Source organism: Orbicella faveolata, unplaced genomic scaffold (assembly GCF_042242905.1).
Source record: "Orbicella faveolata isolate gen_17 unplaced genomic scaffold, um_ofav_v1 contig_12, whole genome shotgun sequence".
Lineage (NCBI taxonomy): Eukaryota > Metazoa > Cnidaria > Anthozoa > Scleractinia > Merulinidae > Orbicella > Orbicella faveolata.
The window spans coordinates 33,634,360-33,657,973 of NW_028301539.1; the positions used below are offsets into that span (position 1 = coordinate 33,634,360).

At 39.0% G+C, this 23,614-nt stretch overlaps 4 protein-coding genes across 4 annotated transcripts; 2 read left to right on the forward strand and 2 right to left on the reverse strand.

The window, feature by feature from the left end:
* Window positions 1–999: 999 nt before the first annotated feature.
* LOC110057815 (putative U3 small nucleolar RNA-associated protein 11) lies at window positions 1,000–6,372 on the reverse strand. The gene is made up of 9 exons (XM_020764415.2): window positions 6,263–6,372; window positions 5,935–5,996; window positions 4,832–4,877; window positions 4,599–4,655; window positions 4,360–4,470; window positions 3,750–3,852; window positions 2,140–2,267; window positions 1,574–1,684; window positions 1,000–1,129 (listed from the first exon to the last, which is right to left on the reverse strand). Exons 1-9 carry the CDS (start codon window positions 6,320–6,322, stop codon window positions 1,049–1,051), a joined length of 759 nt encoding a protein of 252 aa, XP_020620074.1. The 5' UTR covers window positions 6,323–6,372; the 3' UTR covers window positions 1,000–1,048.
* A 20-nt stretch (window positions 6,373–6,392) lies between these two features.
* On the forward strand, window positions 6,393–13,324 carry LOC110057874 (nucleoporin Nup43-like). The gene is made up of 7 exons (XM_020764479.2): window positions 6,393–6,602; window positions 6,727–6,852; window positions 7,765–7,842; window positions 9,887–10,055; window positions 10,205–10,340; window positions 10,706–10,857; window positions 12,151–13,324. The coding sequence occupies exons 1-7, from the start codon at window positions 6,474–6,476 to the stop codon at window positions 12,501–12,503; spliced, it is 1,143 nt and encodes a 380-aa protein (XP_020620138.2). The 5' UTR covers window positions 6,393–6,473; the 3' UTR covers window positions 12,504–13,324.
* Window positions 13,234–18,915, reverse strand: LOC110057876 (EEF1A lysine methyltransferase 1-like). Its single transcript, XM_020764480.2, has 5 exons — window positions 18,850–18,915; window positions 17,072–17,221; window positions 16,222–16,301; window positions 15,405–15,685; window positions 13,234–14,764 (listed from the first exon to the last, which is right to left on the reverse strand). The coding sequence occupies exons 1-5, from the start codon at window positions 18,880–18,882 to the stop codon at window positions 14,643–14,645; spliced, it is 666 nt and encodes a 221-aa protein (XP_020620139.2). The 5' UTR covers window positions 18,883–18,915; the 3' UTR covers window positions 13,234–14,642.
* On the forward strand, window positions 18,886–23,266 carry LOC110057873 (microtubule-associated tyrosine carboxypeptidase 1-like). Its single transcript, XM_020764478.2, has 4 exons — window positions 18,886–19,676; window positions 21,000–21,168; window positions 21,837–22,004; window positions 22,597–23,266. The coding sequence occupies exons 1-4, from the start codon at window positions 19,104–19,106 to the stop codon at window positions 23,010–23,012; spliced, it is 1,326 nt and encodes a 441-aa protein (XP_020620137.2). The 5' UTR covers window positions 18,886–19,103; the 3' UTR covers window positions 23,013–23,266.
* Window positions 23,267–23,614: the final 348 nt, after the last annotated feature.

The following is a 23,614-nucleotide window of genomic DNA, read 5'->3' on the forward strand; positions in this document are numbered from 1 at the left end:
AGTTTCCTCGAGATAAAAGTCAGAAAAAAGAAGGGAATCTCTCTAACTCGCGGTGTGCTCTCTCCGCGAATGAGCTGGGGCCCATTTAGCTCATGAGTGCTTCCTTGTCTTCGCTTCAGGAAGAAATAGACAGGGAGACGAGAGAGAAAATGGATCAATTTTTTGCCAAAGTTGAGTACACCAAGAACTTCCAACCGGGCAAGCTAAGATGGCGCTGTAGTAGTGGCAGCGAGCGGGGAGCGAAGAGATATGAATGGAAGAGCTCCCTGGAGGCGGGAAAACGACCACATGCAGTGAAGAAGCAGGGCTACCGCCGTGCTCAGCCCTGGCCAACACAAGTGTGGAGCTAGAGGGAATGAATTTTTTCAGTACGATTGAACTTTAAATGTTGTGTGTTTCGTTTGCATTCCATAACTTCAGCGGTAAACTTCTATAGCTTAAGAGCTAATTTCTCAGTTGCGTTGAGCTTAAGCGAAGTCATGTTAGATTTAGAGCTTTAACATAACAAATCCAAACAGTGAATGGCGGTGCGGTGTGTGAACTTTAGATGTTGCGCGATGTTTTGCGTAACTTGAACAATACCTAGGTTGTATATCGCAACTTTTATTTGGTGAAAAATGCACATTAAAAGCACTACAGCCTTAACGTTTTTCCACATTTCACCTTTTAAAAAAATGCCCGTAAGAGAAATGAGCCGTCTGCGTTCTCAGTTTTTGAGAAAACTTATTGTATCAGTGAATGAACTTTTGCGTGTAAAGCACCTTTCAACTGATTGTCGCTCGCTAACTGGTTAATAAAACCTCAACCTCCAACCTATCAGAGCAAACCTGTTGCTTTTCCAGCCAATTAGGCAAAAACAAAAATTTCATAAACCGTTCGAAAGAGAAATCACTTTAAGAACGCCTCTGCAAAACATCAAAACCCAATCAAAATACTTGATGCTCGAATTGTTTTAAGAGATATTATGACCCTTTCACCAACACAAACCAATAAAACCAATTATTTCATTGCATCTTTATTTCCAACTTGTTTTAAGGACAAGGCCCTGCTATCTTTTTCTTTCTTTCTTCCATTTGTAAACTGGCGTGGATTTCTCGTCTTTTTGTATTTTGTACCGTCTTCCCTTACCCTGAAAACACAAAGTACAATAACTCTAATTAGACGACAGTATACCAACCGATGAGAAGAAGAAACCCGCCCGCTGTTTTCTTGTTTGTCTTGTTTTAATCGTAAGTTACAAGATACAAATTGATAACCCCCCCACCCACCTCTTGCTAAAACTCTGGTGTGTGATGACCATTTAGATTCAAACCGCCTGAAGCGTTCTGCTCAAATAATGACCAAAATACTATCAAAACCCAGCTTTACTCTGATTCGATCTGAGTTTTATATTGAAGATAGCAGAGATTGAATAATAAAACTTTAAATAAATTTTTCAGCATCAACTGGAATATCGAACAGCTATTAACTCATCTACTTCACTTCTGTTCCTGAAATTTGAGCATGGAGGCAAATTGACTTCAAATTCTGGTCAGAGCAGATCAACGACTTAAAATTGTTGATGACCACATACCATGAGATGTTTTTGAAGTTCCAGTTCTTCAGAAACCTTTTGCATCTTCTTTTCCCGCTCAATTCTCTCTCTTAATTCTTCATAGCAACGGTGCCTCTGTTTCTCAAGTCTCTGTAAGATATTGTAATATTAATCCAGTCAGTTCAGAGAGAGAGAGAGAGAGAGAGAGAAAGACTCATCACCGCGCAAAACACCACTCAAAAATATATGGCCTGGGTTATTGACCAAGCTTGTTCCGTCAAGATGGCTGGATATCGGCCAAGTTCTTTTTTTCGCATGTTTATGGAACAAGATGCAGACGGGGTTCATATACAAAAAAAGAATGAGACCAAAATCAAGCCTTCTTGACCGAACAGGCGTGGTCAATAAAGGGTATATTAATGTTAACTAGGCTACAGAGTAAGTAGACTGGTCAAGTTATTTGACATTAAAAAGTGTGCTGGTGAAAAACGTAACAAAAGAAAATCATTTTCTTTCTGTCGTTTTTCATTAGCACACAAACATACTCATACACTGTTCTTGCTGTAGAGTCAACCTGATCTACTCAATAACTCAGATTTCAATACCTTAACTATTTGATCATCTGGAGTTTGAATTAACTGTTTCATGAGTGTTTCTCTCTTGGGCCTGTTGTACGTTCTTGACACCAGTTCTGGCAGGGTGTCAAAATGGGTTGCAGCATCAAAAGACTGAGCTGAAAGACAAAATATGTTGCATGTTAATTTACAACAGTGTACAACTGGGCTGAGTGCTGAGATGATATAAATAATAATTATAAAGCTTACATGTGGTGGTTTAAAAATAAAATGTTTGACTACAGTTCCAGGAGGGAGGCGAGGTGGCCTCATGGTTAGTGCACTCAACTCCAGATCGAGCAGTCTGGATTCAAGCCCTGGCTAGGGACATTGTCTTGTGTTCTTGGGCAAGACACATTACTCTCACAGTGCCTCTCCACCCAGGTGTATAAATGGGTACCAGTGAACTTAATGGCTAGCATCCCATCCAGGGACGAGTAGAAATACTCCTAGTTGCTTTGTGCTACTGAAATCGGGACAACGCAAAGAAGCGGCTGCCAGTTTGTTAACAATTGCACTCTGCTTGGCTAAGCACTATCTACTAAACAAATAGATTATGAGCTTGAGATTTCTATCACGTGATAGTTGATGAATAATCTAATTGTTATAATAAAGTGTATTATCGTTTGTCTCATGATGTAGTCACTTGAGATGTAGATCGCGACATTTCGACTGCTTACTGCTAGTCTTCTTCAGGCGATAGGGTCGACTGATTGCACGGTATCATTTATATCACAAAGGTCGGCTGTGATTGGTGCATTTCAATCCTCCTATTGTTCCATTGTGAAGTCTTATGTGAATAGCTTCCTTCAAGGAAGCTATTCACATAAGACTTCACCCTAACAACATCAACAGGGATAGTGGAATTGAAATTCCTGAAGCATGGATACCCACGATCAAGAAACACAACAACAGGAGAACGGTACAACAGCGGACCACTGAGGGAACAGCTACTCGCCGGAACAATGGAACAATAGGAGGATCAAAATGCACCAATCACAGCCGACCTTTGTGATATAAATGATACTGTGCAATCAGTCGACCTTATCGCCTGAAGAAGATTAGCAGTAAGCAGTCGAAATGTCGCGATCTACATCTCAAGTGACTACATCGTGAGACAAACAATAATACACTTTATTATTACATCTACCACGATGAATAACAACAACCTTTTCCGCGACAGTCTAACTGTTTTAGTATAAATCTACTAGTCATTTAAAACTTTATCTATGTCCTCTTCACAGACACTTCAAAAATGCCAAGAAGCAGTGGTCATTTCGTTAACAAGGGCACACTGCTACACTACTCACCATCTATCACAGAAGAGATAGTGGCGTAGCCAATCAGAGAACGGCATTTGTGACAAAACGCTAGTAGATTTATACTAATACAAAATAGATAGTGAGTATCAAAGAATGACATTTGTGATTGATTTACACTGATACAATTTAGTATTGTCAAATCTTCCAGCACTCTATCAAGAATACTGTTCTCTTATCTGCTACACTACTTAACAAATATTAGGTAAAGGTAATGGTTTGATATTGCCTGCTCTTGGAGCCAGCCATATAATAAAGTTATAAAATACAGAACATGTGTACCTTCTTTCTGACTGTCCACAAAAACAATGTGCTGGTTTGGAGGATGGGAATTATTATCTTCATCTGCCAATAAATGTAGGCTTGCTTGGAGCTTTTCTATTTTCTGTTACAAGAAATTGCATTATTACACTCAGTGGTTCAACAGCTGTTCATTGAAAATAAACTTAAAGCTTTACTACTCAATAACAATAAAAAGTATTGGGAAGGACTGACATATCAACCTACTTGTCACAGTCTAAACATTATTTCACAGGGTGGGTATAGATGTTTTGCAACTGTGTAAATTGGCCACAACTTGTCAAGACTCAAAGCCAGGCCACTTGATCCAATATTCAACACTGTAACCATTATGTGACTGCTGTATCTTTCCCAAAATTCTCAAGAGTGATCAACAATTTATTTCTGCCAACAAATGTCACACAATGTAAACAAACTTTACAACAATACAGGGGTCTTAGGTTCAGAGTAGTCACTGATCACTCTTGAAGAACTCAAGCCCCACACACACAGGTGAAGACTCACACATGTCCATAGCTGATTCTGCAATCAGGAGAGAGTACTGAACTTAAGGTTATATTAAACTTTTTAGATAATTTTCTTTACAAATTACCTTTGCCTCCATAGACCTTTTAGAATTGATGTAATTAAGATCCTGGGTTTTCATCAGCTTCAGTGCCTCTGCAGTGTGCTTTTTTGTTTTTTTGAAGGTATGAACTCCATCCTGCATGTACAACATAAAACAAATCCTTATTTGAACTGGTTGTTTCTGTCAAAACCGTATTGCCAGACTGTCTTCATTCACTATGCAAGTCACCCGAATACAAAACAACAATAACAGGCAATACTTACCTTTGTTTTACTGCTGATCATCTTGAAGTAAAATTCATCTGGATTCCTGTTTAGTGCCTAAACGTAGAAAGTTAAACTAAAATAAGTAATGTAGAGTACAAATACAGTAAAACAGTTTATTATCACTTCTGGGCAAGTTTTCACGTATATATGCTAAACTTGTGAAACAAACAAAATACCAATTACAGTCCACAACAACCACAAATAGAGTTGATAACCATGTAAATACTCACTTTCTCTTTTAGAAGTTTAAGTCTGTTTTGTTTTCTATGGTAATCTCTGCAATAAATAGAGATATATATCCATTCACATATATCAATTAGCAAATAAATCCTGCTGAGTGCCATATGATTACACATAGAATTCAGTGCAATCCACAGTGGAAGCTTTTGAGAATGAGGAATATCTCAAGTGTTTCTACAGCTACAATGGAAGATATTCACTCCGAGAACTTTGTCCTTTGATCTTCATGACACCACACAAAAATTGTATCTACCGACACCAAGAACTGACTACCTGAAGCATAGCTTCAGTTAAAGTGGACCTTTTCTATGGAACGATCTTCCCGAGGAACTTCGCACTACAAAATCTCTAGACATCTTCAAGAGAATGGTTCTCTGTATCCGACCCCCACATGGCAAATATGTAACGCTGTGTCTCTATGTCCGGCAGCCGGACAGGATTTTCAAAATACTCCATGTCCGGCAGTCAAATGAAAATTAATTTTTAAAAATTTCAGTTAATAATGTCAAATCCTTGTTTATATGGCTGAATACTAATTTTGGTGAGTCTGGCATGCGATATGTCGGGATTTATAATGTAGACTATTATAAAATGACCGGCAGTCAAAACGTTTGAATAGCACTCTGGTTAGCCTAAAAAGCACTCCGTTTAGCCTAAAAAGCACTCCGGTTAACCTAAAAAGCACTCCTGTTAGCCTGAATAGCACTCCGGTTAGCCTAAATAGCTCTGCGGTTAGCCTGTTTACAGTTAGCTTTCAATAATGCTAAGGGAAACTCAATAAATACTTAAGTCATCGGTGTCGCTTACCAGGCTGTCGACCCAGGTTTGATTCCTCTCGAGGTCGCCTATCATATCGTCTATTCTACGTTATTTTACTTAAAAAATAAAAATGTCTAAGTCTCACTGCCAGACACGGAGTATTTTAAGAAACCTGTCCGGCTGCCGGACATGTAGCCACAGCGAATATGTAAACCAGTAAATAGAAAATTTTACATGTGATGTATCTTTATGATGTACAGACCTTACACTTACCTACCTACCTTCTACAGCTATCTAAAGTTCTGCCAAGCTTCTTATCTACTTTGACTCTTACCTTGCCCGCAAAACATAATCTTTGTGTTTTTCAAGAAGACCATACTGCTTCCTGCTTTTCAACTGAGTGGACAAGAAAACATGGCAAGGTTTAAATTATTATCTAAATTGTAAAATTATATGAAGCATAAGCATTTAGTCGCTTATCCATGTAATTAACCTTAAGTACATACAACGAAAAAAGCAGAGTAAGAATAAGAATAAGAATAAGAATGTGTCGCTCAATCCACTCTATTTTTCAACAATATTGCTGAGTTCAAGGACAATGCTTTCACCAGCAATAGATTCTGACATCAAAAAGGGCATTCCTCTATTACATTTACCCTTACCTGCCCCCTTTCTTTGTGAAATTTTTGATAAGATTTCTTAGCTTTCTCAAAGGACGCCATTTTTGATTTTCTTCAATCCAATGAGCCTGCGATAACTATTGTGTTTTTTTTTAGTCACAATCCCAGTATGTAAGCTAACACGATTTATACAGGGGACTGGAACTACTCACTCGGTAACTTTGCGCGCCATGTGCAAAGTAGATCTTCTGCAATGGCGAATGTTGGAGAAACCGTGGCCAAATATGTAGGACACAAGGTATCGAGGGTTCGATGGATTCCTCAAGTACAAGGACAGTTGAATCCTTCTGAATCTTTTGTGACAGGAGGCTGGGACGACCAGGCGAGTACAACTCTTGTAAAACACGAACACAGTTTAACGATCTGACAGTTACGTTTTCCGTGGCTATTGAAAAAGTAGTAAGCCTTAAGTTTAGTAAAGATTTCTCGTCTCATTTCGTTGTTAGATTAACAAGTTGTCCATTTGGAAAGTCGAGGAACCAAGTGAAGATTCAGCTGCTGCATTCAATGTCACAAATGAACCTAAATTGTTGTGTGAAACTAATTATACTGGGGATGTCACAGACATAGAGGTTTGTAAAATTAACTTACCCACTGATGAAGTGAGTAAACTCACAGTCTTTGAAGGGATAATCTGTAAGTCACAAAAGCGCTAACACTGTATAAATTATTTCAGGGAGACCTAGTTTTATATTTGTTGTAGTTGGCAAGGTTTTGAACAACAAGACATAAACTAATATCTAGCTAGACAAAGTTTTACAGATCAGTAAATAAGGTGTTCTTTGCATGACATGGGTGATTGACCAAGCGTGAGGTCAAGATGGCTGGATATTGGTCAAGATCACTTTTTAAGTGTTTGGGCCTAGATGTAATCAAGGTGCCATTAATATGCAAGAAGTGAATGCCATCAGTCATCACTTGTGAAAAAAGTTTGGTCGTCAAAGGATTTAGTATATCTATTGCACCATTTTTGATGACATTTTGTGTTTGTCTGGGTTCATTAAAAGCAAAGAAATTTAGAGATTCAAGTGGGTTTTTGGACTGCATCCTGAATGTTTGTATATAGAGTTGCCTCCTTTGTCAATTTTATATAATTTATACAGTTCAACCAGCTATTAAAGGGCCACCCTTGGGGAAAATATAGATAGTGGCTCTTTAAAAGGGGTTGGATGCTTAATAGAGGTAAAAACAGTAGAAAAGCCCTCATCAGGACTTTGACTGCTGGTGGCCTAATAGGGATAGCCATTTAATAGGGTTTGACTGTATAAGAAATTTTTTCAATGCAAAGGCCTAAGTAGGAGTTGAGCACTTGTGTTCTACTGGACATGTGGTTAGCAGTTTCCATGTAAATTCATGTAAAGGATGACAACAGGAGACAAAAGTAAACTAGTCTTTCTTTTTATTCTTTTATTTACTCTCATCCCTGACTCAACTAGATGGTATGCTCCCTGTGAGTTACCTTAACTGAATATTTCATTTGACAGTGCATTGATTCGGGGAAGATCCTGGTATCATCTTCTACAGGAAGTGTTTCGTTGTTCCATTATAGCCCAAAACACCAGGTTAGTGTTACTGTCCAAGTATTACTACTATGGAATTTATAGATTTAGTACCGGCTTGCATTGGTCAGGACTGATCAGTCAGTTTCAAACTTAGCAATAGCACCATCAACCAGGCATAAATGAAACTCTCTGTTAACATTTCTGCTTTATCTCAGAATTAACTAAGGTTCCTTAGGACCACTCTGGGCGAATATTGGTCCTGGGTCCACTGCACTTGATTGGTACACTCAAACCCTAGTGCCAGGACAGTCGACTCCAAAAACTTGAACCCTGGCTAGCTCAAACCATAGTAGATTTCCCCTGGATAAACCTCATACGTACACTGCAATTTTATCCTTGCTAACTCGAACCCTTGATGACTGGAACCTCCCCCTAACTTGAGGCAATCTTTGTTTCCCTTCGGGTCATTTTCTGGACCATGTTTGTCAGTACATGACAGCTCAATGCAAACAGTACTGTAGTCCAAATTGTTGAAACTATTTCTTGAAAAAGTAAATTGCATGAATTCTGTAGCAGTAGCCTGATGTTGTTCTCTTTGAAACCTGCAAAGTTTGCAGTACTTGCAGGACTTTTCCTGTTGCTTCATGTGACATTGTTTATGTTCTGATTTATACAGTAATTTAGAAGTGTATTGTTCTATTTTCATGACCAAATTTTTTTCACTGCCGACTTACTTCTCACGCTTTTCACTGAAATACTTGTGCTGGTGGTGAAATCTGAAAACTAGAGGGTCCACAATAGGGTTCTCAGATCCCACTTTCCGACCCATTTTTTCCTGTTAATCCCGCTATCCCGCCTTTTTTGCCTGGAAATCCTGATCCCACCTACTTTTTAAAGACGTTTCTGCTTTAATTATTAATTTGTTAAATTAATAATTAATTTAATTATTAACACAGAGACTTTTTAAAAATAGATATCGCATAAGATATCACAAAAGGATTCAATGGGTAGCAGATAAGTAAGCACAAAATTAATGATTATAACGTTTCTTTCTGTAAACTGTTTACCGTTTTGTTTTCTTTTGTCCACGTATCACTGAAAGAAAAAGATTTTACATTCCCATATTCAAGACATGGCCAGTAAATACACCTGATAGTTTCTTTCAAAGCTTTCAGCGTCTTCACTTTCCTTGAAATCCGGGCTCAGAGCTTTTCTTTCCAAATGAAGGCATTCCTACTCGCACATCCTTTTTGTAATATATGGCCAAGCAATATGTTTAATGTCTCATACTTTGTTCGGTTAATCATTGTCACCGCCATCTAATGTGGCCAAAACAAGACAAGCGCTCTAGAAAAGGTCAAAAGACTAGGAAAACTAGAAAGGATCGGGGGAGGGGGGGGGGGGGGGGTCAAGATTACATTCGCAAACGTTGAAGATGTGGGAAATGGACAGATGTCATTCATGTCAAAGGATCGCAAAAGGACTCAAAGACCTCATACAGTCTCATGATACTAACATAGTCAAGCGATAATGGATACGTTTGACAGAATCTGACAGTTGCTATACATTACTTGAAACCTGACACAGCTATACGCACAAAAGGTTCATTTCTGCCCAACTTGCGGCTTTTGCGCTGGTCAATTTATGAGGTCACATAAGAATTGAAATCCTGTATCCCGCTCTGTTCCCCTTGTGAATCCCACATCCCAAGCCCATAAAACACTAAATCCCACTCCCGCTCGTTATTGTAATTCCTGCTTCCCACCCCTGTTTTCAGCTCAAATCCCGAATATCAAGGCGAAAAAAAGCCAAATCCAGCATCCCACCAGACCTATTGGGGACCCTCAAAACTAGGGGCCAGCTACTCCAAGGTTTTTTTCTGAAAGTCGAGCCCTGAGACTTCTCTGTAATTAAATTTGATAAAAATGTACACAGTATGAATAGAACTACAGTTAACACCCTTTTTTGTTATTTCCGGTCATCTGCTCTCAACCCCCAATAACTCAGGAACTCCCGATATCGGGGCTCTACTGTATTTCTACTGTATTTCCCAGTACAGCCCTCATACTTGGTGAATAACATGTAAGAATAATTCTAATTTCAGTCCATAAAACCTGAGCATGAGTGGAATACTCTTCATCACATTGGGGATCGCAGCTGTTCATGTACGTGTCTTTCCACAAATGCTAGCTCAGCAGAAATTGTAAGCGCTGGTGAAGATGGAAAAATCAATGTTCTGAAACTTGATCATAGACATCCAGTCAGAACAATAGGTAAGAAGGGAATCATATCCATTTAACCTTGTTTTTGTGCTTTGTTTTTTTCTATATACAAGTTTGCTAGTCCAAAATTTTATCCAAGATTTTCTTAGCATTATAAATTTATTAAAATAATGGTCATTTTTTATTTGGTTTGTTCCTAGATTCTGCAGATAGCACATCCATAAACAGTATCAAATTTACAAAATTGCATGAAGTAGCTGCAGTAACATTTGGTGGTCAGCTCAAAGTTTGGGATCTTCGACAACCAATTGATAAACCTGGAAGAACAATGCTACTGTAAGTGCTGAGTGCAGGTTCATAGAATATATATATTAACATCCGAAAGGGAAATCAAACTGGGTAGCTCATTTGGTTCATGGAATGCACTTTTCATTAATGCCTTTTCATAAATCCAGTTTTATATACACGTACATGTACATTGTATTTATTTGAGCTCTGATAGACGCATCAGAAGCTTTCATGTTCTTAAATCCCATGGTATGGCCTACCTAAAACAAAACTTCATTCCGATTGTCCAAGCCTTGGTACACTTACTTACCAAGAATTAAACTTTAATTGGCAAAAAAGTAGATTGAAATAATTTCCTAAGTATGCAAAGAAATGTACTAAGCAACGCTGTGACGGTGTTATTTTTTGGGCAGTTCTGGTGATCGTGTCTCATTGTTGTGCGTTGACAAACATCCGACCCAGCCACATCTACTGGCAGCAGGAGGTCAAGATGGTGTACTGAGCATCTGGGACACGAGACAGGAACTGTATCCTGTCACACTACTGGAGGCACATGCCGCAGAAAGTAAGACAAGTGCTGTGTTCTACTTTATGGTCAATGAATTCTGTGATCAATATGCTGGACCTATAAGCTGTTACTGACTTGATATGCACCTTGAAATAAATTGAACAGAAGTTTAAAAAAAAGTTTAAGGCCATGAAAATTGAATCTGGTCCTTGTAGGCCTTGAGATGTGTGATATCATTGTAATTTAAGGATGTTCGCGCTAATTGTTTCTGCACATCCTATAGCTTTGCTTGGATTCTACGATCTTGGACATTCGGTGACGTTCGGTGACCCCTACTTTTCTTTCCAGAAACAGATTTTATTTACAATTATCTCCGCATTGTCCAAAAAAGAACAAAAAATCAATGTTGGAAGTTAAAAAGAATTCAAGATTTCTGTCCATAGGACATCGAATCCTAGCATCTTGTGGCTGCAAGGTGCATAAAACTATGGTCTCTAAATGCGAACTTGTTCTTTAAGGAACCTCACCAGTTGACTAAATTCACGCAATAGATCCACTTAAACAATATTTGCCAGAGAACATTTCACTTCAAAGATCTAATTGCAATATTTTGTCCGATTTTTTTCAGATTTAGGGTGTTCTTCCGGGCATGTTCTCTCCAAAACGAAGTCGGTGACCCCCCATTTTTTTTTTACATTTCTGACATAAGTAACTCATCATCTTACAGTGGTTAAAGTCTCAGAAAAAAATCAATGTTGGAAACTTTTCACGCAAATGTCTTTAAGTATATTTATGAAAAAAGTAGCCCTGGGTCAGGTGGGTCTAATCTTGAAATGAACAGGAAATTATTATTCAAGGACAGTGTCCCAGCTGGTTATCGAATCTCCTGTTTCCTAATTTCCATGTTTGCTGAATACTGAATACAATTGGGCAGAATTATGGAGAAAAAAGAAAGTTTGGGGAAAAAATTGTGCTTTTATTAAAACCTTTGACTACGAAATTTTCACCAAAGATCCTCATTTGAAAATCCAAGGTCAAAATAGTTTAAGACTCAGAGATGAATGAAACTCAGAAAAGACGAGACTTGGTGACTCATCATAAGAGTGCTAGATTTCAACACTGTTTTACCCAGATCCATGATTTTTGTTGCCTCCTCTAATTTGATATTTAACAAATTGATGTCAGTTTTTCATGCATCTTTCCTGTTATTGATCATGAATTTCGTCATAGCATGACGCTGTGGATCCATGAGGCGATAGTGAGCGGATTGGCATGTCCTTTTAACTATTAAAGCTGTAAAATAGCAGTTCATAGCTGTGAATTCTCTGTTTTGTTTATTTTTTTTAACAGTATGGGAGGTCAGGTTTCATCCTCTTAGTCCAGACAACCTATTCACATGTTCAGAAGATGGATCTCTTTGGCACTGGGATGGTACATCTGTGGCAGTCCAAAACATCACAGGGTTTGCAGGTGCCAGTAAAAGTCACTTCAGTGGAATTAGTAATGGTGCGGGCGTGGGTGGAGGATATGACAGCATAAGCCCTTGGCTATCAGTGGACGCGACAAAACATAAAATGGAGACATTTTCACTACTTCCTTATAACAGACTGTCAATCAATTCGTTGGATATTCAATCAAGACACTTGTTAAGTGGAAGTGACTGTGAAGCTATTTTTATTGTCAAAGATCTCGTCATCAGATGATCACTTTTGTTATAATTATTATATTATTAATAATGTTCATAGCTTTTACTACTTGAGTGTATTACTGTACAGTTAACATTGCATAATTTGGGAGGATAGACATCTCATAACTTGAATCAGTAACTACTACATTTACGACGATGATATTCATACAGTCACCATTTTTGGTACAGATACATGTACTCCAGAACTGTCAGTGCCACAAGCCACAATGAGGCTGGATACTTTTGCAACTTTGGCAATAAATACTGCAGATTCAAATCAGTTCTTGGAGATGGGATTTCACTAGAGCTTTAAGGTTTCTTCTTCCTCTGACCAAGACAGTTTCAAATGCAAATACTCTTTTCAGAAACACACTTCATGTTGGTATCACAGGTTATCCTATGCATAAGGTGTGTGGAAAAAAGCCCTAAATGACTCTTGATCTCATTTCAAATTCTCCTTTTTTCGTAGAAGGAAGCAGAAAGCAATTTGTGAAGGGAATCTCGTCATCTATCAGATGTCATGTAGGGTCTTTTTCCAGTCAACCCTTCAAATGGGAAAAGTGTTTTTGTCCCCAAAATATTTGCATGTGTACCTCATTTTGTACTCAGGTCTTCAATTTTCTGACTATTTTCAACAAAGACAACACCAATCCTAGTATTATCAGGCAAAAGCAGGACAGGTATTTTTTTTAAAAAGGTAGCAAGGGAACTCTCTTGATTTGGCTGTTACAACTGTTTTACAAATATGTAGGTAAGCTATTTTCTTTATTCTTTATTATTAACAAAAGTAGACATTTGTATAAATTTAAATTCAAATAAACAGTAAATTGATTTCAAGACTCATCAAAGTTTGTGTGCAAAAATTAAATTGAATTGATAGGCCTGTGATTCATGTGCTAAAAGTTGTTGCTGCAACAACAAGTACCAATTATGTACAGTCTAAAACAATATGCAGTACTTAAACCACCTTAACTAGAAAATGCTTCTCCCAAATTTCTGACCATAATGGCCTTCGCAACTTTTGGATTTACCAGCCCGTTCCAGTGACTACTTCCAGAGGGTTGTAACTTTCCAGGGTCCAATCTCTACTATTGTGCAGCTAAATTTTGTACCATAAGTGGGCCAAGCCATCAAATACACCAAAAAGAGAAACATTACCATTAGTTAACAATGAGTTATGTGAATCAAACTATGTAAGATCATTTTGGATCAGTGTCTCGTATCCGTTATTTCCAGTTTTTCTCAAGTCCAATTAACTTTGAGGTCTCTTCTTTCCGATGACTGCCACTTTGCAATGTTTGTTACTTTCTGTGTGGGGTTTGCTAATGACCATAAAATTTGTACATTTAGAGGGTCACTACTTTTAAGAGCTCTTTCAGCTGAAAGGATAATTCCTTTCATCAGTGTTACTGTACAAACCGAGAAAATTACACCTCTTCAACAAAATGTAAATTAGATATTTTCATAAAGGATAATTCACATCAAGTTAAAATTACATCCAAACATATACTAGATAGACTGCCTGAATTTGTATACATCCTCTTAACACATCAAACATTGCCTTGCATGAAAATTAGTTATGATCGTTATTTTCACTGCTGCTTCTCTATTTTGAAAGCAATTGTAAGATAAACTATTTTAGACCAAATATTTAATTTAAGTTGCTTTTCCTTGTGTTGCATAACTTACTTTGATGGGAAACAATTAGCTTGGGATCTTTCCGACAGTATATACTAGTGATGTGAAGTATATATGAAATAATTCATATATATACTAGTATATACTAGTTATGCAACGTTTTTGAGTGGTATACCATGGAATATCCCACAAGTCACTTGTATTTTCTCATTATACACATAAGTTTGCCTAAAAACTTGTGGATATACCAGGAAAAAAAAACTGACAAGTAAGATATTCCATGGTTATACCACAAGATGGTGTTCATAACTATTTTATACCTTGCTATAGAAAATACAGTGGCCAGCACAATCAATGCGACATATACACAGCACATGATGGGAAGGTTTGATGTAAGACTGTCGAATATACAATGGCTTTCCTATATTCTGAATGGCTATACTTTTCTGTGCCATGGTATAAATAGCAGTATTCATCAGTGAGCTTGGCATTATCTACTGACAGTTTTTGTCATTTATTAAGGTCTATCATAATTTACAAAACAAGCAAATTTGTTTCCCAGATTCCTAGCATGTGTTGGCTGGAATGTACTAGGTGTTACTCTGAGTAGCTTGAATGCTAGGTCTTCCATAACTTCCCCTAAAGTGAAGAGAAAAAAAGCATGGTGTAAGGAAATTAGGAGTCAGGGGTGTTCACCATTTGCCAAGAAAAGTGGTTGGTATAATGGTTAATGTTTTTCCAACATCATGAAACCCATCCAAAGTAACAGAATGTACCATTAATAATAATTTATAACACTAGAGACTGGATATATAGGAGAGAAGAACAAATAGTATGAAATTTTCTGACAGTTCATACTAACTGGGGACAACAGGAGTTCCTCAAACCAACTGAAATTTTGGAAAATTATAGTCTAGTTTGCTTTCCAACCATTGGTTAAGGTAAAACTCCCTGGTGTGAATTTGTAAGATGGCTAGTGTCCTAGATTTCTTATTTAGCCTAATGTTGTGTTCTTCAAGAGCAATGGCCTTGGACAATACATTCACTATCATTCTCTACATGGAGTTGTTTACTACATAAAAATGTACAATGGAGGTAACTTAACAATAAAGGCAGGTGGGGGGGGGGGGGTGGGTGGAGAAGCTGCTCAGTAATAACATAGCATTCCATCTAAGGGGAGAAGCATACTCCTCTAGTGACTGCCTGCCATGAATCATGGAGTTAATCATCTCAGCAACTGACTCAATGATTCACTGAGCTGGAAACAAATTGTCCTTACCAGTGCAAAGAATTATTTTTTCCTTGCCAAGATATTTTATTGTCTCAGCAGTTTTTGTCAGACATTCTTCTGAAAGGAAAGGAGGATCGGCGAACACCAGATCAAAGGAGTGTTCAGTGATGGAAGCTGGTAAGTCAAGCGGTTTCTTGTAATCATAGAATATAAAATCTTCACCAAACACAGAAAATCGTCTGTCGTATTCAAATATTTTTGCTTCACATCCTTCAGGCTTGGTGCTCAGTAATTTCTTGTACAAAGTTGGTGCGCAAAGGCAAGCTATTCTGGAAACAGAAGAACATTGTAGAATGACCAACATTGTTTATCTCTTTACTGATTAAGAAACACTTCTTTTAATGGCAGTTCTGAGAATTAGGTGGAGGATCAAGATTAAATAGTGTGCTGGATTTGACAGCTGTCTGTTATTAATATTGTCACCAACCTAACTGGAAATTTCCCAAAGGGAGGGGGGCCATGACTCCCATACAAAAAGGTCAGGGATGCTCATTGGAAAATTTGAATTAAACCCCTAGACCGATCTGGGGTGACCTGAGCTTAACCTGACCCCTAAAAGATAAAAATTAAAATGGAAGGCTCGATCCAAAGCCACTGTTCAGGAAGGGAGCCCGTGCCAGTAGACAGGACTGGAGACCAGCGGAAATCGAGCCTAAAAATGGAAATGAGAGCATTTTATTGTTACTTCTTTGAGTACACCCTAAAAGATACTTTGACAGCTAAAAATAATGGTGTTTGGCAATCCTTCAGTTTTCACCCCTAAACAAGGGGACAAGCTGTACCCCTCCCTGGGCTATTTCCTCACCTGCCATTGCTTGATGCTCTTAGAGCTTCTTCTGCCAAAACAGAAGCTGTGTTGTCATCATACCAAAACTGGCTGAGTTGCTAGAAGAATAATAAAACAATTGTTTTTAATAATTAAAAATTTTTTAACTGTTTTTTTTTTAAACCCTTTAAGAATGAAGTTCAGAGATTTAATTCTCCTTACAGTAACCATACATTTCTTTCAAGGTGAGTTCTGAGAATTTTATGGTATACATATTAATTAAACATTTTTAATCTGGTGGTTAATGATTTCCTTTTTATTGTTATCCTCTTTACTTGTCTGGTTGATAATGCTTCTTCATTAGTCTGGATTTGTTTAGCCATTTATGACAGAGGGAATTTTTAGTTGTCAGTGACAAACTGTAAGAGAGTTATTCCTTCTGTAATTTTTTCCTCTATTCCTCTATACCTCTGTTTGTTTGCACTGAAGAGAGACTGTGAAGGCCTTATCCATCCGATGGCGTGATGAGGACTGATGATGATGATGAATTTTATTCCTCTATTCCAGGGTTAACCTCCATTAGCCTAATAGTTGACGTGAGTGCACCAGATCAAGTGGTCCAGGTTCAAGCACTGGCCAGCATTGCATTGTGTTCTTGGGCAGGATGCTTTACTCTCACAGTGCCTCTCACCATCCATGTGTACAAATGAGTACCGGCAATTTAATGCTGGGGGGGGGGGGTAACTCTGGGATGGCCAAGCATCCCATTCAGGGGGGAGTAGTAATACTCCTAGTCACTGCATGCTACAGAAACTGGAGTAAGCTCTTGCAGTATGGGCCATTGGCCTGACGCAGACCTATACCTGGTCTTCTATCTGATATAACGTACCCAGTCCTCATCTATTTTAAGGGTTTTTTCTTCTGATGCTAAAGTTTTCTGTTCATCATAAAATTCCTGCAAAGCTGCCAAGGCATGTGCCGATAACTGAGGGATATCGTCATCATCACTCTCATTGTCACTTCCATTTGGCTCTTTACCCTAGAGGCAACAGTTTCATACATCAAAACATGGAAAAGCGTTGAGTATTTAGTAACTTATGTTCTTTACATGTTGAGTAATAATTTTTATAAATTTGTTGGTAGGTTAAATGGGAGACTCTGGGGACCATCAAACTAGCCAATTTAATCATTAATGACACTTTTGACCGTGAGCCAATAATATTCAATTACTTTTCTGGATTTCCAGTATATGTACTACATCCATGTAAATAAGGTCCATATACCCTTGCTTAGTGAGAGCCACACTGTAAACTACAGTGGGACACTAGCAATTGTGTTTTTACCCAATATAATTTTATCAGTTATCAAAAAGACAACAGTACTGGAATAGTTTTAGTCTCAAGTTCAAACTGATAATAAAACTGTTTTCCATGTGCATGTACTTCTTAAGTTTTCAGAATGTGGTGGTATATCATCTGTCTCCCCCCCCCTCCCCACCCCCCTCCACACAGGCTGTGGGCTCCCACACAGCAATCATACAAATCCAGTTGATTTTTGTAGCTTATATTCTTTAGTATAACTTTATAATAGTTTGTAAACCGATTATTTTCCACATATAATGTCAGAATGTTTTGAGAGAAATCCTAGAAGGTTCCAGACTTGTTTTGTGGGTGTATCCCCATCATTTTTATAGGGGACTCCCCTCCCTGCCCTGGGCCACTGGCCCGGGTGGGCACTGCCATATATGAGCTATATAGGTATGTGTCGCTGTTAAGGGTATGGTATTCCAGCAGTTTACTCTAGGATAGGGTATATAAATCAGAGTGTTTGGGTCTAGAATAGGGTATCATTTTTCACAAAACTGACTAGTTGGTTGACGATTTTATCTAGACCAGGATCTAGACTAAGGAAACCAGGAATTGCCACTCAAAAATATAAAAAAATCAAATCGGCAAGTTTAAATTTACGCAAATCAGCCTCAACAGTGTCGATAGATGGGGGGATTTGGGGAGTTTACTCTAGTATAGGGTAGCAAAATTCAGCTGAACTAGCTCTGGTATAGGCTAAGGGTTCCAGGGTCCCAGCGGCACATCCCCACCCAGAAATTCCTAAAGTAACCCCCCCCCCCCCCACCCCACCCCGAGGCCACTGGCTTGCTAACTTTAGAGTTAGAGGAAGCAAGGCCCAAAGAAAATGCTCATTTGTAAACCACCTCATATTCAAGTCACTGTACAGTTGTAGCAGCTGAAATCGTCTCACAACAGAAGAATGTCGCCTATATCTCGTAGCACTAAAAAATATTGGATGGTACGGTGCCTGGACTAGCTACCTGTGCATTGTAAGGCTAAGGACAACACTAGATCGGATCATCCGGGCATAATATGTGGTACGGCATGCACCTTTAAGACAGAAGATGATTTTGTAACGTTCTACAATTTTTCAAGCCGAATGCTAAGGAAAGTGACACAAAATTCGGACGACACTGACGCACGTGCACAATTAAGCATGAATTGAGGTAGCCATTTGATCGATTGTGCACGCCAAACTAAAGAAAGCAGAAATTTCAGTTTGAAAAAAGACTAGCTGACGAGAAAATATCTTGATAAAGAAGTCGACTTGTGACGGGTACGTCTCAGAAACAGTTACTGTAAGATACCCCTGACATACCTTTTGGTCGCTTGCACTCTGGCAATCCGCCATGTTGAATGCCTGTAACCTGGCCTGCTAGGTACACGCGTGGTCACTAAGCTCACTAATTGAGATTGAAAGTTTCCATAACGACAGTAATTAGCTGTAATAGTTTTATTCGTTCACACATAAATGAAGTCGACGAATCAGCTGGAGACGCCGTGAAATCCCACTTCTGAATGCTGTCAGGATAAATTGCTGTGGTGTATCGCTCTCTGCCGTCCCATTCAGGGATGCCCTCCTCGGACAAGAGCGAAATGGGCAACGCGCCCGATCAGTCGGTCAAGACGCCGGTAAAAATTTTGCGCGAAACGCCATTGAAGTACCAATCGAATGACCACATAAACAATCTACAAGAAGAAAAAGAAAATTTCCTCAAGTTCGGTAAGGTGCCCCGCTTCACATTTGCCGGAGCCGTGGACTGGCTGGGCATAAACAAGAAGAAAGCTGAGATTCGATTCGATTTCTTTCAAGAAGCGCGTTACATTCTAGAACGCGTGCGAGATGTTTATGGCAGTGGGGATGTGTTTCTGGACGCGGCATTTGGAGAGAGGATTTCGCTTGGTCAAGCATCGCAGACAGTCTTACAGTATTTAAAATCGCATGGTTTGGATGGTTCGCTAAGCGTTTTCTGGACAAGCGATCTCAACTGCAGTGGAAAGATGTTATGGCAGGGACCTAATGTGCGATACAACCGGCCGGAAGCACGGAAATTCACTCTGTGGCTCAAGAAAAGCAATGAAAATGTGTACCTTCGAGAATATGGGATAAAAGGTTTGATGGATCATGAAATTGGGACGCATTTCGTATCCTTTTTGTGCTAACTTTTCATTTGACTGGTTTGGGGTAAGAGTCAAAATTTGAAGTCTTTAGGGGCTATATGTTATTAGGTCTATATAAGGAGCTTAAAGTAATTTTTTTGTTTACATTTGAAATATCTTGGTGAGATTTATTTAATCAAATTAAAATGTGGTTTCATGCTTCACTGCGGGTGTCGATATCTGTTATGTCTGTGACATTGACTGCTATCGACATATTTTTCGCTTGGGGTATGTTGGAATTTCCTTGGAACAACGAGTTGCCAAAAAGTTTTAATTTCTGGTGCTGGTAGTTGCGCTTTTGTGATCAAAGAATTGATGATCAAAGAACTGCAAATTGACGTTTCTTCGACTTCTTGCTAAAATCAGCTGAAAAGGAATGATTCTTGATAAAAACTTTGGTTTCTGCTCACAGAATGAAGATTTGTGTGTGAAGCACAAGATAAGAATCTACCGGTGTGTAAACAAGATTGTCCTGTAATGTTTTCTTTGTTTACGTATTTCTGTTGTTTATACAGGTGTCAACCCCTTTGACAATTTTTAAGAAAAATGTACCTAGCAAAAAAGGCTTCCGATCATTCGATTACTCGATCGGACATGTTTTAAGATTTCCAAGCTTTCTGAATACATCACATCCAAACTTTTCTGAAGCGACTGCGTGATATCACGTGCTCATAAACCCAACAAAGTGCCGGTTCATCTCGATTAGTGAAATGTACACACACACTTCGCGTTACACGCGAATGAACAGCAAGGTCATCAATTCGCCTGAATCCGTGGCATACTTTTGTTGTGAGGAAGACCTGCAGAGAACCTATCCATTAAAAGTTTTCTCGGTAAGATAAGCTGCCTGTTGCAACATTTTTAACAGCAACTGAGCAAGCTTATATTCGGCGGATTTAATAGAAAGTGGTGTAGTGACTGGTGGCAGAACCAGATACCAACTGAACTGGTGGTAAGCTTAATTAATTTAATCAATATTTGTTAATCATCATCATATCATTTCAATTTCATAAACGTCATGAATAGAGCGTATTCACTCACGTGCCCAGTGGCCATGCAAATTTATTGGGACAAAAGAAAGTGTTCACATAGGAAAAGAATTGAGCTCCCACAGGATTAGTTTGGTACACCGACACGGCAGCCGTTTCATTGTTTTAACTGGAACACTAATATGGCTGCCATGACGTCATGTGCATACGCTCCATACACTGATTTCCATTTATTGCAATTATGGGAGCAAATTCAGCAAAATTCCAAATCGTCTTCTAAATCAAATGCCCTTGACTTGTGATCCTCGATCGACATTAGCTTCGTGCTACGAATGATGGTTTGCAACCGTGGTTTTCCAACAGGAAAAAGTTTGATTTGCGGACTCCCAGGTCTTACGCTGGCAGGGTAAATGAAGAAGGACTGGCGGCTATTAACACTATTTATCAAGCGCAAGTCAAGATGCTGTTTCTACCGGCTCTACTGTACTGTACGTATCTTGAAACTGTGTTACGCACAGGCATACGGGGCGGAAGGGGGAGGGGGTGGTTATCAACTTCCGTTAAGACCAGGAATTTTGTTAAATTTCTTAGATGTGATATGGCCTTTTTATACTAAAGACGCATTATCCCCTGTCTGGACGAACTTGGGCAAACATATGTAGTTCATCTGGTTATGACAGGCACAAGACGTATTATGTGTCGAGACATTCTGTATCTCGTAGTGCGTCGTTCAAGACGTATTTCGAAGGATAGTTCATCTAGACGTATTATGCGTCTTGCGCCCGTCTTTATATTAAAGACGCATAACCGACGAACTACAAATGTTTACCCAAGTCCTGGTCCAGACGGATAATGCCTCTTTAGTATAAAAACGGCGAGGACACATTATCCTTCTGGACAGGTAATGCGTCCACCAGTATGAAAATGACCATTGTAAATCATTAACGATCTCGCTCTAACATAAGGGAATAATTTATCATCCATTGTGTTTCACAAATGTTACAACATTCAATCGCAAAATACGTCATATTATAGGATGAGTCCATTAGGCGAAACCTAGCCAAACCGTAAAAGATCTGTAACGGAGTAAAAAATGGACATTGCTAAAATGGGATTGCTTTGCAATTACCGTAATTTTGACACTGCTATATTTCAGATACTGCGTGTATGTCAATTGAAATGTCTTTCAAGGAACTGTTTGAGCATCTGGCAATATACATTTACGATCCAGAGCAGCGATGGAAGCAGGTGGTACGAGCCAAGCGCTGCTTGTCAGACTGTAGCGATATAGGGGGCTGTGGATACGATCAGTGCTATTTCGAAGGTATGTCCAGGGTGTGAAAGAACACGATTGTATTAATTATAACTTGTGTTGCGTCCGCGGAAGTCGGAAGATCATACAACTTGTAAAACATAGTAAATTAGCGATTAGATTATGAGCTCGAGATAGTTCATGAGGCCGAAGGTGGAGTCAACTATCACCTCATAGAACTCAAGGGCTAATAATCTAATTGTTTCAGTAGAATTCTTATTTAAATTTTCTTCAGCTGACCATTCCCAATTGTTTTCGCCTCAGAAAAATCGCGCGGGCTGATTTGTCGTTTGGAATCTTTCCTGTTGTGTACGTGCGCGCACTCGTCAAACGAGAAAACGCTACTGGCTGATAGTTTGCGAGTAGCTCAGCCAATAAGATTGCAGCATTTTTATCAGTAGAATTCCTCTAAATACTCTTAGAAACCTGTCGAAACGTGGTTCCCATAGTCACGTGAACAAAATAAATTCACGCCGTCAGACTTGAAGGTTTAAAATCAGTCTATACCAGGACTTCTGGTGTACAGTGACAGACAGTAAAATTTGGCAGTAAAATGTGAATAAATTATAACGCAGTTACCTTCAAATTGTTCTTTTTACCGTAGGAGCTGTCATGATTCTGCGTCAAGTCAACGAGATCGATTTCAAGCTCCTTTACGCGGGAAAAATCTGTTGCGATGAACTCAGAAGAATCAGGCGCATCGCGCGCCAGGACTGCGTGAAATTACCTCACTTCCTTAGGGACATAGTGTCTTACAAGAAAACCCTGAACGAAATTGCTTTAACGAATGGACTCATACAGAAAATAACTAGACCTTTATCCTCGTGTCGAAATGCCGCCAGGCCAAAAGACCGGAAAAGGAAACCATTCTCTTCGCCGAAAGATCGAAGTTCATGTTGTCCTTCAAGATCACGGAGCGGTCTGTCTTTTTCAACAGCGCGTCCAAGGATTTTATCCCGGCGATCCAGCACCTACAGACGTCTGTGTACGAGTGCTGCGTCCTTCGCTCCGTTGTCGTAGCAACGTAACTTAGTGTCTGTAGGGTTTTTTGGATGTGCTGTCTTCGATCCAAGTGCATTGAAAGTACACGTGTGAGTGTGATAAGAACTGACGAAAAAAATAATAAAGTGAGTGTGATAAGAACTGACGAAGAAAATATAATAAGTGTGGTGCGAACTGACGAAATAATAAGGGATTTTGGTTTATACGTCAGTACAGTTTATTAAGCAGGATTTTGTCTGAGAATAAAATTTTATTGCTGATGGTTTGACTGTGTTTATAGAGTTTGCGACTGATCATTTATCCGAAGTGTCAGTATGGTACAAGCGTGAAGGGAGCTGATAAGGATAACCCGTATCTCCAAATTCGAGAACTAAGCTTTAAACACACTTGAAAATGGCGTGGAATAAAAAAGAAAGAAAGAAAAATGGTGTTTCGAGAGTGCTGTTTTTTTCGAAACCCACCCCAGGGTCCTCCCTAAAGGAGGTCCCTTTTTTTCCACAGAACTTGGTTGCGTCAAATGCATTGCGTAACACAGCCTCTTTGGCCAAACACCTTCTCCACCGAGTCCACTGTAAATATTATTTCTCGCCTCGGGAGAAATGACAGATTGAATAGATGAT

What these genes read in the sequence shown, in the direction of transcription:
- LOC110057815 (XM_020764415.2), bottom strand. Translation starts at nt 6,322, where the DNA reads ATGGCGTCCTTTGAGAAAGCTAAGAAATCTTATCAAAAATTTCACAAA. An exon ending in CAGATGATCAAATAGTTAAG is followed by an intron (nt 1,685 to 2,139) that starts GTATTGAAATCT and finishes AATATCTTACAG; the next exon opens with AGACTTGAGAAACAGAGGCA. An exon ending in AACTTCAAAAACATCTCATG is followed by an intron (nt 1,130 to 1,573) that starts GTATGTGGTCAT and finishes TTGTGTTTTCAG; the next exon opens with GGTAAGGGAAGACGGTACAA.
- LOC110057874 (XM_020764479.2), top strand. Translation starts at nt 6,474, where the DNA reads ATGGCGAATGTTGGAGAAACCGTGGCCAAATATGTAGGACACAAGGTA. An exon ending in CCTGGAAGAACAATGCTACT is followed by an intron (nt 10,341 to 10,705) that starts GTAAGTGCTGAG and finishes TTTTTTGGGCAG; the next exon opens with TTCTGGTGATCGTGTCTCAT. An exon ending in GGAGGCACATGCCGCAGAAA is followed by an intron (nt 10,858 to 12,150) that starts GTAAGACAAGTG and finishes TTTTTTTAACAG; the next exon opens with TATGGGAGGTCAGGTTTCAT.
- LOC110057876 (XM_020764480.2), bottom strand. Translation starts at nt 18,882, where the DNA reads ATGGCGGATTGCCAGAGTGCAAGCGACCAAAAG. An exon ending in TTAAAATAGATGAGGACTGG is followed by an intron (nt 16,302 to 17,071) that starts GTACGTTATATC and finishes TTATTCTTCTAG; the next exon opens with CAACTCAGCCAGTTTTGGTA. An exon ending in AGAGCATCAAGCAATGGCAG is followed by an intron (nt 15,686 to 16,221) that starts GTGAGGAAATAG and finishes TTCTGTTTCCAG; the next exon opens with AATAGCTTGCCTTTGCGCAC.
- LOC110057873 (XM_020764478.2), top strand. Translation starts at nt 19,104, where the DNA reads ATGCCCTCCTCGGACAAGAGCGAAATGGGCAACGCGCCCGATCAGTCG. An exon ending in ATGAAATTGGGACGCATTTC is followed by an intron (nt 19,677 to 20,999) that starts GTATCCTTTTTG and finishes GATCGACATTAG; the next exon opens with CTTCGTGCTACGAATGATGG. An exon ending in TCTACCGGCTCTACTGTACT is followed by an intron (nt 21,169 to 21,836) that starts GTACGTATCTTG and finishes GCTATATTTCAG; the next exon opens with ATACTGCGTGTATGTCAATT.